Genomic DNA, 14,440 nt, shown 5'->3' on the forward strand with positions numbered 1-14,440 from the left:
GCAAGTGATAAAATCATGAAAGGCTCGAGCAAAAACCAATAGTAGCTGAAAGCCACTCTGATTCCAGTTAACCCAGGGAAGGAAAACCCCAAACCTCCAGCAAAGGCAGAGGCAGTTGTAGAGCTGGGGTGGGTGTTAGTGTCTCAGTCAGTAACAGGCAGATCCATGTATGTTGACAGGTGCTATGAGGAGCTACAGTTTCAAGCCAGCTGCCCCAAAATGCTGGGTAGAAGGTGGTGTTTCCTATCTTCCCCCCCTCCCCCCCCCCCCAGCTGAGTTTTTTCTTGAGCTTTGCTTTTGTTGACTGGTCCTCATCAGTACTTAATGCATCTTTCACCCATCTTTATGGCTTTGAATTAAACAAGGGAAGTATTTTTATTTTCCAACTAGCAATTTGATTGATTTTCTTCTTGCTTAGCTGGATCATGAAGATTTTACATGCTTTGAAAGACTTGATTTCATGGGCCATCCCTTTTTTTCCTAGGTGATCAATAGTCTTTTAGCACTCCCAAATCACTTTGTGATGATTACAAAGACTCTTTTACTCATAACAAAGTGAGATGGTGCTCTTTTTTTTTGCTCATCTTCAACAAGCTGTGGCTCCTATGGCGACACCAAACTCTTCAGTGCATCTCTGATTCTTCTGCAACCTGTCACTGTCTCTGGAGTCGCTGCCTGCAGTCCCACACCATCCACAGCTCTGCACTTGAGCACTGTGCCTCAGCCACTTCATGTGGATCCTTCAGGCTGCTATTTTTTTGTAACATCTCCCCTTCAGCCCAGTCTCTCCAGAGACAAAGGAGACTTTCACCTTTAGCTAGGAACAAATTTAAACTTTGGTTTTCCTACTGTGCATCACCATGCCCCTGCTACCCAACCTAGGCAGTCTGGTCTTTACTTAATTCCCTTTCATCAATTCCCACATCAACTAAACAGAACTGTAATTAGCTCAGGTAAGAAAAAGATCCTTCTGTGGTTAAAAATGAAAACATTGAGGCCCTGACTCTCACAGCACAGGGTCCAGTGCAGAGTTTAGCAGATTTATAAAGGAAAAGAAGAAAGGAAAGGTTTTCTGGTTTCAAATTCTGGCTTCAAATTCTAAGAAGACAATCAATATTTTGTTTGTACCTTTCGTGCTTCCAAGGAGCTTTCAGAGTCATCCCTGTGCTGAATGCCTGCAAAGGTGTGCCGGGCCTGTGTAAGCAGGAGAAAAGAGAGAAAGTCCACACCTCTTGGTGTGACCTTGTCCTGCTGGTCCCTGATGCTGTCCATCTCCTGTACAGGTGCAGAATTTGGTATCAGCCTGACCACAAGTGCTGAACCACCTGTGTCCAGGCAGTGGAATGCTGCTGTCACAAGCAAGGAGGGTCCATGCAGCAAAACCCCTTGGCCAGTCCTTTCCGATGAGATCCGGGGCCAGCTCAGCTTCCACAGCTCCATGTTTAATTTCCTATTGCAATTTGGTTTTCTTTTCTCAGTTTAAAAATCCCCTCATCCTCCTGCTGCTGGCGTCTGCCTTGGTGAGTGTCATCACAAAAGAGTATGAGGACGCTGCAAGCATCACCATGGTAGGTGGTACCCCTCCAGCAACCCACCTCCTCCCCGCTCCCTGAAGCCGTTGTGCCCACACCTGTGATGCCTCTCTGTTTGCAGGCAGTGCTCATCGTGGTCACCGTGGCCTTCATCCAGGTATGTCCCCCAGAGCTCAGCTCCATGGCCAGGGCTGTCAGGAGCAAATCCCCTCACATGTAACTTGGCTTTCCTCTCCTTTCTCATTTCAAAGGAATATCGCTCAGAGAAATCTCTGGAGGAGCTGAACAAGCTGGTGCCCCCTGAATGCAACTGGTGAGGCATGCCTGCTTGCTTTAGCAGGGTTTAGGATGTGGGGGCAGAACCAACCTGAGAAGAAAATTGCTTTACATTTACATGGGTGGCATGGTGTGTGGGTGCAGCTGTAAGGCACAGTGAAAGGGGATGAAATAACTGGATTTTGAAAGTAGCCCCCACCATGAGGAATTAAATGCTGAAACAGGAAGGTCCCAGAACATCCTGCTTCACACACCACATAAGGATTCCTGCAGCTTCTTGTGTGTCATACATTCATAGAATGGATTGGGTTGGGTTGGAAGAAACCTTTAAAGGTCACCTAGTGCAACCCCCTGCAGTCAGCAGGGACATTTGCAACTAGAGCAAGTTGCTCAGAGCCCCACCCAACCTCTCCTGGCACGGTTCTATGCATAGGGCATCTACCACCTCTCTGGGTAACCTGGGCCAGTGTCTCACCACCCTCAGCTCGCAAAAAAATTCTCACTTATATCTAGTCTAAATCTGTCTCTTTTGGTTTTAAACCATCACTCCTTGTCCTGTTGCAGCAGGCCCTGCTAAATTTTCTCTCCCTAGCTTTCTTATCGGCCTCTTTAAGTACCAAAAACCCACAGGAAGGTTTCCCCAGAGCTTTCTCCAGGCTGAACAGCGCTGCCTCTCTTAATCTCTCCTTGCAACGGAAGAGTTGCAGCCCTGAAGCTACTGCACGAAAAACTTGACTTGCATAACCTTTTTTGGCTTTAGGGTGTTTTTACCCCTGTGACATTGACACCAAATGGTTTGTGAGCAGAGTGCAAGTGAGCAGGATCTCCTCAGCCCCACACACCAGTTGCTGTGAGGGTGCTGGGCTTGAGCCCGCCAGGGGTTTTGATGCAGATTGGCTGCATGTGAGCGCAGCCACAGCACCGCCTGTGGAGCGGCTGTGGGGTGTATCAGATCCCGCTTCCCTGGCTGCTTTGATGTTCCTATCAGCACTTTAGAGCACAGGAAACACTTTTCCTATTTATGGCTTGGCAAATCACTTTTGTTGTGGCCAACACAAATAACCTGTGAGGCTCAGAGAAACTTTGCACTGCAGAAGCAGCGTGGGGTTTTCATCTGGTCCAAAGTTCACCCAGGTTTGGATCTTACAGACACCACTGTTTGCTCTTAATTTATTTATGGTATAACACCATAAGCATCTAAACAGCCCAGGCTGTACTTTTAATACAATAGTGAAATGCCAGCAGTAATTCTGGCTTTAAAAATTAGAATATTTCTGTTTGTTTTAGGTTAAAGTATCTGTATTTCGTTATCGAAAGCATGAGCCACAGGAAGGCATACCTGGTTACTCTTATCTACTGTTTAAGCCCTGTTGAAGTCACTTATTGCTGGAATGAAAGTCTTCTGTAACCCACCCATCTCTTTGTGAGTTAAAACTGAGCCCAAAGTGACCATAAAAGTCTTGAGAATGATGAGGAGAGATGATCGTGTTCTTATTTACATTGGAAGCTGTTTGGGACAGGGAAGTGTTGCTTTCTTGCCAGCCACATTCCCAAAGCTGCAGAAGAAATATAAACCTCACAGCCTGCTTTCCTTTCTTCTTTTTCCATTTGTCTCATGTAGCCTGAGGGAAGGAAAACTGCAGCACCTTCTAGCACGAGAGCTTGTGCCTGGAGATATCATATACCTGTCTGTGGGCGACAGAGTTCCTGCAGACCTCAGGCTGATAGAGGTAAATACAGCTGCCTGTACAGGAGCCTGTTCTGGAAATGTCTTGTCTTAACAGTGCCAGAAACATGACTTTTTAACTAGGTTACAGATCTGCTGGTGGATGAATCCAGTTTCACTGGAGAAGCTGAGCCTTGCAACAAGACTGACAGTGTCTTACTGGAAGCCAGAGACATAACCACGCTGAGCAATATTGTTTTCATGGGGACACTGGTGCGATATGGGAAGGGGAAAGTGAGTCCTGGCAGCTTCAGTCTTCTCCTCACCATTAATTACAGAATGTCTACATTTTCATTTTCATTTTCATCACTTCCCCCCCTCCCCCCCCCCTCTTCTTTTCAGGGCATAGTGATTGGGACAGGTGAAAATTCACAGTTTGGAGAGGTGTTCAAAATGATGCAAGCTGAAGAGGTAAAGAAGTCTCTGTGTCTTTCTGGAAGTGGTGGATGTTCTGGCTGAAAGTTTGTGAGAAGCAGTAGTTCCAAGAGTTTGTGCACTGGGTTCATTTCTGCTTCTGCTACAAAACATCTGTGTGATTGAGGGACACCAAAGTGCTGTAGCCAGGAAAAAAGGTTCAGAAGTGCTGTATCCAGAAAAAAAGATTCAGTTCTGAGCAGGATTTAAGCTTCTAAATCCAGAGTTGTGATGCTTGGCTTGTGTCTAACTTGGTAGTCACCCAAACACTGTTTTCTTCTCCCCCTCTGCCCACTTTGCATTATGTATATAAAATTTTATTTCGATACAAGCCAAAATTTCATGGGCCAGAGCCCAGAGCAAAGACAGATGGGGGCACCAATTAACTCTTGATCCATTGATATAAGAAATGACAGCAAAGCATAAATAGATGCTTCTGGGTAATGTGTGCATAGTCTCTAGGACATGGATGGAGGTCCAGACTTTGTACCTCTCTCTCAGAAGCTTTGCACACATGTTATCCACTCCTGGATTCAATTGCTAAGGTTTTTCAACTTAGCCCTAAGCCTCCCTCTGCCTTGGCATCCAAGCTATAACTGAATAGGATTCTTCTTTCTCCCACTTTTATCCTGTCTTAACTGCACTGAGGCAGAGACACCCTCCCTGTGGGACAGTCTGCACCTATCAGATGCCACTGGGGGTCTGGGGTAGGTAAACACTGAGATGTATCAGTCAGCTGTAGGGACCACAGTAATGATAACTAGGGCAGTGTGGGTCTGTCATTCTGGGCTGACCAACATCTTCTCATCTCAAATATCAAGTAAAGAAACCCAGACATTCTCTACTGTTTCCAGACTCCCAAAACACCTCTCCAGAAAAGCATGGACAGACTGGGGAAACAACTCACTCTTTTCTCCTTTGGCATAATCGGTGAGTTGAACACAATGCTTGTGCTTGCATGGTCAGCTGTGAGCACCCTCCCTGCTCCAGGGCCACTTCTTGCAAAAGGAGCTGGTGAGTTACTTGGACTTTTAGGGTTCAAGCATAGAATCATAGAATCAATAAGGTTGGAAAAGACTTCAAGTCCAACTTGTCACCCCACACCTTATGACTACTAAACCATGGTTTCAAGTGCCACGTCCAGTCCCCTCTTGAACACCTCCAGGGACATTGACTCCACCACCTTCATGGGCAGCACATTCCAACAGCCAACAACTCTCTCTGTGAAAAAATTTCTCCTCACCTTGAGCCTAAACTTCCCCTGGCGCAGCTTGAGATATCTCAGAGAGAAATGTGGGGAATTCATAGAAGGGTTGAGTCCCCAACAACAGCTAAAGCAGGTTAAAGACTTGTGAATGTCTTGGAGATATTTAATCAAATGGTTTCCCCCTCCAGGTTTAATCATGCTCATTGGCTGGTTACAAGGGAAGCATCTCCTCAGCATGTTTACAATTGGCGTCAGGTGAGGCTGGGGGCTTGGGGGGCATCTTTCTCTTTGATTTCTAATGAAACACATCCCAGGGAATTCCCTGTTCCAAACAATGGTCATATCACAAAAGAGAAGCTGAGCAAGACCCTTCATAAATGCACATTATTGCTGCACTGGTGACGTTAGTGTGAGTTTTACAACAGAGATTAGCAGGGGGGAAAGAAGAAAAACAGCTTTGAGGGTTTATTTAATTTTGGCTTGGAAATGAGTCTTCTGAAAATCTTTACTGTCATTTCTACCCTGTCCTGTTGTGAATGCCCTTTCCTATCTACGCTGTGAAATTAGAGGGAGTGTAGCAACAGCAAATAGTACTCTTTGCTCTTCATACTGCATGTACGTCTCAAGATAGGAATGCACACTTTATGCAGCATAAAAAAGCATGGTCAACCTCCTAACCAAACATAATAAACCACGTGTTTTCACTGGTACCCATAAAAGCTTGGTGTTGTCATGGCTCTAAAGTCAATCCTTAAAAGGAAAAGGAAAAAAAAGCAGAACAGGAGAATGAAGAAAGATTTCTATGGAAACAAGACCAAAAGGAGGAGATGAGGAGACCACAGAGAAGCCAAAGTGGCTCAGCACCTACCCTCCTATCTGCTGAGTGTGGGGGGGGGGATGTGGTGGTAAAGGAAAGTGGTTTGACCTGAGCCTTGGAGAGCAGCCTCTGGTTTTGGAAAACCTCCTTGATATCTTGTTGCATGTACCTGGAAGACTTACCCAAGGAATAACTGAAGAACAGATACACACTGTGTCTGGATTTTTCTGGCATGTCAGGTGTTGCAGGTTTTCAAGTTGCTCTGATTCAGTGTGTGAAGCATGGGGGCATCTGGGAAGATGTTTCTGTCCCACCATAGCTTGTACCCACATGTAAGAGAGAAGATGAGGGGCTGTGTGTGGCCAGGAGCCAGTAGCTAACGTGACAGCCGTGGTGCCCAAGGAATATTCAACTTCCATCCTCAGCATGTTAAATAAATGAAATGAAATCCAACCCCCTAAATCCCTGCTTAGGCAGAAATTAATGCTCTTTGGCAATGTAAAGAAGAGAAGCAATTGCTCTGTCAAAAATCATCCAGAGAAGGGGTGAAGGGTTGGATAAATGCTCTACTTTAGTTTGGAGTGTGCCGAGAGTCCCAGCAGTGAGCACTGCATCCTGCCATTCGGATATGTACAATATGCACAGATATGTACAAGCAGGAAAACTCACCCCATGGAAACGTCCCTTTGGCATGTTTTGGTTGGTACTTGTGGTTTGAGCCCTGTGTTGAAGCTGTTGTGCCTCTGCTGTCCCCAGCCTGGCGGTGGCTGCCATCCCAGAGGGCCTTCCCATCGTGGTCACCGTAACGCTGGTGCTGGGCGTTCTCCGGATGGCCAAGAAAAGGGTGATTGTGAAGAAGCTGCCCATAGTAGAAACCTTAGGTAAGGCTGCAAAAGGGTGACACAGCCTGGGCATCTCCCAGGCTTCAAAATCTGTTAATTGAATGGCAATGGGCTGGCCAAGTCTCTGGTTAAAAAATGAATAAATTTGGTGCTTACTAGGCCAGAGCAACCCCCTTAGACATAAGTATACTTTTTACCCTGTATTTCTCACCCCTTTTTCCTTTTTTTAGTGATATTAACACAAGCAGCCACTAGGAATGGTGCAACCCAAGCCATAGCATTGGGTCATGGGAAACAGAGCCCCTGCTCTGTAGTCATATGTGCCCTGCTCAGCTTGAAGGTTGGTTTCTACTTCTGCCTCGTTCTGTGGAGTCATCCTGCAAGTCCATCCAGTCCACTTCTTCAGTGTCTACCTAAAAAAATGTTGCAGCCCCTCAAGTCAAGCCTGGTGGCATAAACAAAACCATCTGTCCTTCTGTAGCCTGTGTGGCCATCTCCCAGATATCCAGAGACTCATGGAAAACAGGAGGACCTCGAGAAGGTGTCCAGCCTAGCCTTACAGCAGCAAGGCAGAATGAACTGCTAGGAAATAATTCTTCTGCTTTCATCTGCCTTTAAATTGGTCTTCATCCCTAGGTTACTGTATTCCAGGCTTTGCAACACTGACCTTGGTCAGTCTGGCCACTGTATGAAGGAGAAGCTGTGTTGTGCACTTAGTCCCACTCATTAAAAAGCACAGTAAATGCCAAACCTGGCCTGTGCAGCTGCAAATATCTGCTGCACAGATGGATCCTTCAGCTGAAATCTCTTCTTTGGTAATGCTGCTATTGTTTGAGCTGCCCTTGTTTGTTCTGCAGCTAAGTAATCTTATCACCCTTATTTTATTATATCTGCCCTGACCCAGGACATCTGAAACGGCTTTATCTCATGAAGAATTCTGTTCTGGTAGGGCTGTGCCCAAACAGGCGTAACTGCCAGATGCCTGGGTGCTCTGCAAGACAGCCTAAGCGCAGCAAAACCTGCCCTTTCCTGCACATTAACTGTGCCATGTCTGTTAAACTTCTGCAAAGGAAGAAAAGAATCCTTCTTTTCTTATTTGGTTCTTTAATTGTCAGTAACTGAAAACAGTCAATGTGATGGCCATTCCTTCAGAAGTAATCCGTGTAGTCACACTCCAATCAGATTTGTTTGCTCCAGGCTTTTACCTGGTGCTCATCAAATCTGTGCCCAAGCTGTGTGGTTATCACCAGGGAAGATGGAAGGGAGCTGGCATCTGATCTTTTTTTGCATTTAAGTATTTTTTCCCCTCCTAGGGAGTGGAAATCACTGAATGTGGTGACTCTGCTAACTGACTCCTTTGCTGCATTGTGGTGTAAATGGGCCTTGGAAGAGATGTGCTTCAGTGCAGTAGGAGTGCCACAGAGCAGAGCATATGTTGGGCAGCTGCTGTTATTAGTTGTGAATTAAGTTTGGGGTCTGTTTAATTTTTTTTTTGGTAACAGTCTTTACCACATCTTTACCCTCATAGTCCCTTGGAGGGGCTGGGAAAGGCTTTTATTCCTGATTTAGGATAGCAAGGGTTAAATGGCCCACCTGAGGAAGCATGTGGCAGAGTGGGAATTTGATATGTCCTTTTGGAATACAACAGCTGTTCTGTTGTGTGAGAGTACAGCTCAGGAGCATTGATCAGCTTCCTGAAGATCAGTGCCCTCTCTAACTGCCTGCCATGTGATCCTCCAGACACTGTGGCCCTCCTCACAGAATCACAGAATTGTTTCACTTGGAAAATACCTCTTGGATAATCAAGTTCAATCATGATACCAACACCAGCAGTCCCACTAAACCATGTCCCAGAGTGCCGTGTCTACGTGGTTGTTTTTTAAACACCTCTAGGGATGGTGACTCCACCACCTTCTTGGGCAGCCTGTTCCAATGCCTGACCACCCTTTCAGTAAAGGAATTTTTCCAATTATCCAACCTAAACCTCCACTGATACAATTTGATGTCTCTGACCACAGCTCACACCCAAATAATGTGCCCTCAGATCCTTTCCATACAACACCCTGTTAGGAAATTTGTCATTTCTTGGAGTTTTCTCTTTTCTCACTGGTTTTGTTTGAGGACCGTTAGAGAAACATGTTCTCTCACTTCTGGAACCCTGAATCTCATTTATTATTTACCCCAAACTTTCCCACATCAGGTTGCTGCAACGTCATCTGCTCAGACAAGACAGGCACTCTGACAGCCAACGAGATGACAGTGACTCGACTGGTGACCTCAGATGGGTTCCAGGCAGAGGTATGGCCAAGGTGGTAATATGGACCTTCCTGCTCAAGCTCAAATAGGTTGATTTGCTTTCAGTTCAGTTTGGCCCAGGTGAAGGAGTCAGTCCTAGACCAAGCAATTTCTTGCATATCACTGGTTGTGTCCAAGAAAAGGGCTTTTGCAGTGCTGGTGACTGGTGGAGGTGGGGCTGGCTGTACAAAAGCTGCTGAGATGTCATAAAGGTGTTCATTGCCACTATTTGCCTTTCTCTGCAATTACTGAAAATACTGAAACCTGCCACTGACCCTTGAGGACTCATCTTCTGTAGAAATATTTATCATATGAGTGACCTGCTCCTCCTGCTTGGTTCATTTACCTGTGTGCAAAGTGGATGAAAAATGTGAGCATGCAGAATGTCAGGCAGTGAAGAGACAGGCCAGTAATCAGTAGGGTAAAACCAGTGAGCTCACTGCTCATGAAGGGCTGAATCTCTCAGCTGAGCTGCAAGAGACTTCTGAACTTGTGGTGAAGAAGTTCTGGTTCTTTTTGTTCACATCCAGCTATTTTGATGTTGTGCTTTCTCTGCCAGCCTTTCCTGTAAGTGCTGCTTTGAGCGAGAAAGATTAATCCCAGCACACCTTAAAAATCAGAAACTTGCTTAAGTGCAGCTCATAGTGTAGTCCTGTCTGGCACTGGGAAAACTCTTCTGTCTGTCTCTCCCTTCCTCAGGTCAGTGGGGTGGGCTACAATGGAGATGGAAATGTTTATCTTCTGCCATCAAAGGAGGTTCTTAAAGAATTCTCTAACATCTCAGTTGGAAAACTAGTGGAGGTAAGCATAAATTATGAACCCACTGGTCATATTTACATTAGTTTTCCAGTGCACAGATTGCTTTGGGTAATGGGTGGGGCCAAAAAAGCCACTTTTGTAACCCTAAACCCTGAATGTCTTGTTGGAATTCTGAGTACCTGTGATACAGTACCTGAAACTTATGGGTGAAAAGTAGCAATCAAAAGGCATGCAGGGAGAGAGCAGAGTCATCAGTCACAAGTGTTAATGACATTTGGGATAAAAATGCTATTCTGGCAGAAGAGAGACTGATTAATTTTATCGTTTTTTAGGTTTTTCATGTAGGCAGATTCTAGACTTTATCTACATGATCAATTTATAAAAGTACTGGCATGGTCTCTGGGTTTTGTTGTTAGCATTAAGTAACACCTTGTACACTTAGCTGTAGACTGAAGTGTTTGGTAGTGAGTTTATCTAAGCTGTAATCTCAAACTGAATTACATTTTCTTTTAGCTATATTCTTTGTTAGAAGTAGGAGGAGGGACCAAGCTTTCATTCTCATGATTTCTCAGGCTCCTTAGATCATATAGGATGTTTTACTTGATGCGCAAGAACTCTCAAGAGATGCTGCTGTGGGGGATAGTTCATCTTTTGGCATATGACTGCTTTCATTCTCCAGCCTTTCATTATTTCCTTTAAAGAGATTAGAAGAGTTTGAGTTTAGTTATGGGGAAAAAAAATAAACCATGTAATTCTGTCCCTTTCTCCAGGCTGGCTGTGTGGTCAATAATGCCATCATCAGGAAAAACAGCGTGATAGGACAGCCCACCGAAGGAGCTCTTGTTGCTCTTGCAATGAAGGTGAGATGGTTAAGACCCAAAATTTTCCAAACATTAAAAAAAAATAAAAAAGGAGTGGTAAGAGCTAGAATTGTTAGAGCTGACAACAGTGATCAGAGTTCTGTAAAGTCCCCAGACTGGTTTTAATCTGGTTGCATCAGAAATAGTGTGGCCAGCAGGAGCAGGGAAGTCATTGTGCCCCTGTACTCAGCACTGGTTAGGCTGTACCTTGAGTACTGTGTCCAGTTCTGGGCGCCTCAATTTAAGAAGGACATTGAGACTCTTGAACGTGTCCAAAGAAGGGCAACAAGGCTGGGGAGAGGTCTCGAGCACAAGCCCTATGAGGAGAGGCTGAAGGAGCTGGGATTGTTTAGCGTGGAGAAGAGGAAGCTCGGAGGAGACCTTATTGCTCTCTACAACTACCTGAAGGGAGGTTGTAGCCAGGTGGGGGTTAGTCTCTACTCCCAGGCAACCAGCACCAGAACAAGAGGACATAGTCTCAAGCTGCACCAGGGGAAGTTTAGGCTTGAGGTGAAGAGAAAGTTCTTCACAGAGTGATTGGCCATTGGAATGTGCTGCCCAGGGAGGTGGTGGAGTCACGGTCCCTGGAGGTGTTCATAAAGGGATTGGATATGGTACTTGAAGCCATGGTTTAGTAGTCATGAGGTGTTGGGTGACAGGCTGGACTTGATGATTTCTGAGGTCTTTTCCAACCTTATTGATTCTATTATTCTATGATTCTAATCTTTCTTTTTCTCTTCTCCACAAGGTCATAAGTGTACACCTCTCCCATGTAAGCCTCTTGTCATGGGCAAACACATTCCCTGAGCTTCTGTGCTAAGAGCAATAATTGTTTTGCTTAGTTAATCTCTGTGCAATTAAGATGCATAATGGCTCAGACCAGACTGCCTTTCTTATATTTTCTGCACATGCCAATTAAGAGTTCAGGACAAACAGAAGAGAGTGAAAAATGAGCAGGAGCAGAAGGTCACCCTCGATTGGGGTCATCTTCTAGCTTTTACTTTTTTCTAGTCATGATCATGTAAAGCAAGATTTCTTTAAAGGAATATTGCATCCATGCTCATAGGCAAGGGGCTGTAAAACGCCTCAAGGTATCATCTAATTGGTGTTATGCAGCCTGTGGTTCACAGACCTCGGGTGTGTTGTAAAGCACAGAAGGTACCTGATGAAATGATGCAGCTACAAACATCTGTTCTGGCCTCCTAGTTTTTTGAGCCTGTACCTTTGGTTTTGTAGAACAATGACATCCTGTTTCCCTACATGCTAAATGAAATCTTCCTTTTGCTCCACCATCCTGTAGCTGAGCAACAGCAGAATAGAAGGGAGGTTGTCTCTTCTATTTTAACTTCTTAGTTTTGTGGGAGCTTGGGGACAGAGAGACTGGAAGCTACTTCTGACCCCTACCACGTCACCCAGAGCAGCTGCATGTGCTGCTAATGCAGGCATGTATCCATTTGGGCTGTTGTACTTTATAGCTGAAAGCTCTTCTTGTGGAGAGTTGCTTCTTGAGTTTAATTCACCATCAAATGATCTGAAACCACATCCACAACTGACCAGTCTTTTGTTTGCAATCTTCCTTTTTTTTGTTTTCTCCTCCCAAGAAAGGTGGCTGGGAGCAAAACCAAAGTAGAGAGGGGAGCTTGAGCTTGGACTGGGAGAAATCTCCTCTGTCCATCACTTTGCTGCAGGTTTAGGGAAAGGACCTGAGCCTCCTGTGACCTGAACCCCCAGCAAGACAGCAGCTGCCTAGTTTTTATAAAACTAACAAGCCTCAAACTCCAATTTAACTTACTCCAAAAGGAAAAGATGGGTTTGAAGTATGGATTTTACTCTTCCCGTGCTTTCTCTTGTGTTCTGTGGTATAGGACTGCTTGGAAGTACCTGGACAACAGTCAATGAATGCAATATGGAAAATAACATACCAGCTTTGGCATTGCTCAGCACTGCATTGCTCTTTCTGTTTTACTTTAGATGGATTTAGCTGACATAAAAGATATCTATGTAAGAAAGAAGGAAATCCCATTCAGCTCTGAACAGAAGTGGATGGCTGTGAAATGCACGCTGAAAACTCAGGTAAAGCAAACAGTGGCGTTGGCTGGTTTCATGTTTCTGATTGTGCACCTCAACAATGGGCATGAAATGGTATCTCTTTAGCAAATACTGGTTTCAGGAGTTAACCATGTCAGGAGAAAAGGGAGCAAGCCTCAAAATTCCTAGCTTGGGTGTAATTGTAGTTCATAAAGCTGCGTTTGAATGGGAGAAGATAATGCTTTTCATACAGTGGTTTGAGCAGCAAAACAAAAGCTTTGCAGAGATCACTGAGAGGGGAAGAAAGAGATGATGTTTGGAGGGGAATGTTGGCCTGTTTTCCCTTAGAGGGTTAAAGAGCTCATTTTGACTGCTGCTGTGCTCCCCTTTTAAAACTCACCAACCTTTTCATTACCATTCTGTCTGAACATGAAAAATGGCCAGAGCAAAAATATCACACCTTATAAATAATATATGCATCTGGGCATTTACAGGTAAGAGAGCAAACAAAAGGTCTTTTTTTGGTTTTTAACCTAGCATGTAAAGCCCTGTGCATCTGCAGTTTTAAAAACATGCTCTTTTCTCTTTGTCTGATCAATTATATCTCCTTACTTTAAAGGATCAGGAGGATATTTACTTCATGAAAGGAGCATTTGAAGAAGTTATTCAGCACTGCACTCTGTATAACAGCAGTGGCATCTCATTATCCATTACACCCCAGCAGAAAGCCTTCTACCAGCAGGAAGAGAAACGAATGGGCTCCTCAGGTCTACGGGGTCAGTCATTCATGTCTATTCCCTTAAGCTTACAGATTTTCATGCCCTAACACTGTCCAGATCTCTCTTGGTGAGGATGGACAGAGGCTTAGTCCTTGGCATAACTTAGATCACAGAATGACAGAATTACTAAGGTTGGAAGAGACCTCAAAGATCATCAAGTCCAACCTGTCCACAGACCTCATGACTAAACCATGGCACCGAGTGCCATGTCCAATTCCCTCTTGAACACCTCCAGGGATGGAGACTCCACCACCTCCCTGGGTAGCACATTCCAATGGAAAATCACTCTCTCAGTGAAGAACTTTCTCCTCACCTTGAGCCTAAACCTCCCCTGGCACAGCTTGAGACTGTGTCCTCTTGTTCTGGTGCTGGTTGCCTGGGAGAAGAGACCAACCTGCTCCTGGCTACAACCTCCTTTCAGGTAGTTGTAGAGAGCAATAAGGTCTCCCCTGAGCCTCCTCTTCTCTAGGCTAAACAACCCCAGCTCCCTCAGCCTCTCCTCGTAGGGCTTGTGCTCAAGGCCTCTCCCCAGCCTCGTTGCCCTTCTCTGGACATGTTCAAGTGCCTTCCTAATATTTGTCAGCTTGACAAGTCCCACACCTTGGGGCTGCTGGCTGCTTCCTTTTCACAAATCTTTTTTTTTCTGGGTCTAAATTTCTGGAGATTGAAAGGAGCAGGAAAAAGCACTGGAAATGGTGGACATCTTTCTCCTGTGGAGAGTTGTGATTGCCTGGAATGTGGTTTGAGCGTGATTTTGAAAAGCTTTGTGCTGAACCCAATCTTAAGTGCTCCTCTGCCAAGTTTTGCTTTTGGAGTAGCTGTTCCAAGAGCAGCAAAAAGCAACTTTGAAAAGGATTCAAAACATGAATCTGGGCACCAAGATATTTTTTCACTTGAAGTTTGAT

The 14,440-nt window shown here is 45.0% G+C and overlaps 1 protein-coding gene across 1 annotated transcript in view; it reads left to right on the plus strand.

Annotated features, from left to right (window-relative positions):
- Positions 1 to 14,440, plus strand: part of ATP2C2 (ATPase secretory pathway Ca2+ transporting 2) — a 32,113-nt gene that overhangs the window by 10,169 nt on the left and 7,504 nt on the right. The window contains exons 4-17 of the mRNA XM_054170304.1: positions 1,479 to 1,568; positions 1,654 to 1,689; positions 1,784 to 1,845; positions 3,430 to 3,538; positions 3,619 to 3,768; positions 3,877 to 3,945; positions 4,803 to 4,878; positions 5,344 to 5,410; positions 6,729 to 6,853; positions 9,015 to 9,112; positions 9,809 to 9,910; positions 10,639 to 10,728; positions 12,700 to 12,801; positions 13,376 to 13,532. Coding sequence (XP_054026279.1) covers positions 1,479 to 1,568; positions 1,654 to 1,689; positions 1,784 to 1,845; positions 3,430 to 3,538; positions 3,619 to 3,768; positions 3,877 to 3,945; positions 4,803 to 4,878; positions 5,344 to 5,410; positions 6,729 to 6,853; positions 9,015 to 9,112; positions 9,809 to 9,910; positions 10,639 to 10,728; positions 12,700 to 12,801; positions 13,376 to 13,532 — 1,333 coding nt within the window. The remainder of the gene's footprint in view (positions 1 to 1,478; positions 1,569 to 1,653; positions 1,690 to 1,783; positions 1,846 to 3,429; positions 3,539 to 3,618; positions 3,769 to 3,876; positions 3,946 to 4,802; positions 4,879 to 5,343; positions 5,411 to 6,728; positions 6,854 to 9,014; positions 9,113 to 9,808; positions 9,911 to 10,638; positions 10,729 to 12,699; positions 12,802 to 13,375; positions 13,533 to 14,440) is intronic.

Source organism: Dryobates pubescens, chromosome 19 (assembly GCF_014839835.1).
Source record: "Dryobates pubescens isolate bDryPub1 chromosome 19, bDryPub1.pri, whole genome shotgun sequence".
Classification (NCBI taxonomy): Eukaryota; Metazoa; Chordata; class Aves; order Piciformes; family Picidae; genus Dryobates; species Dryobates pubescens.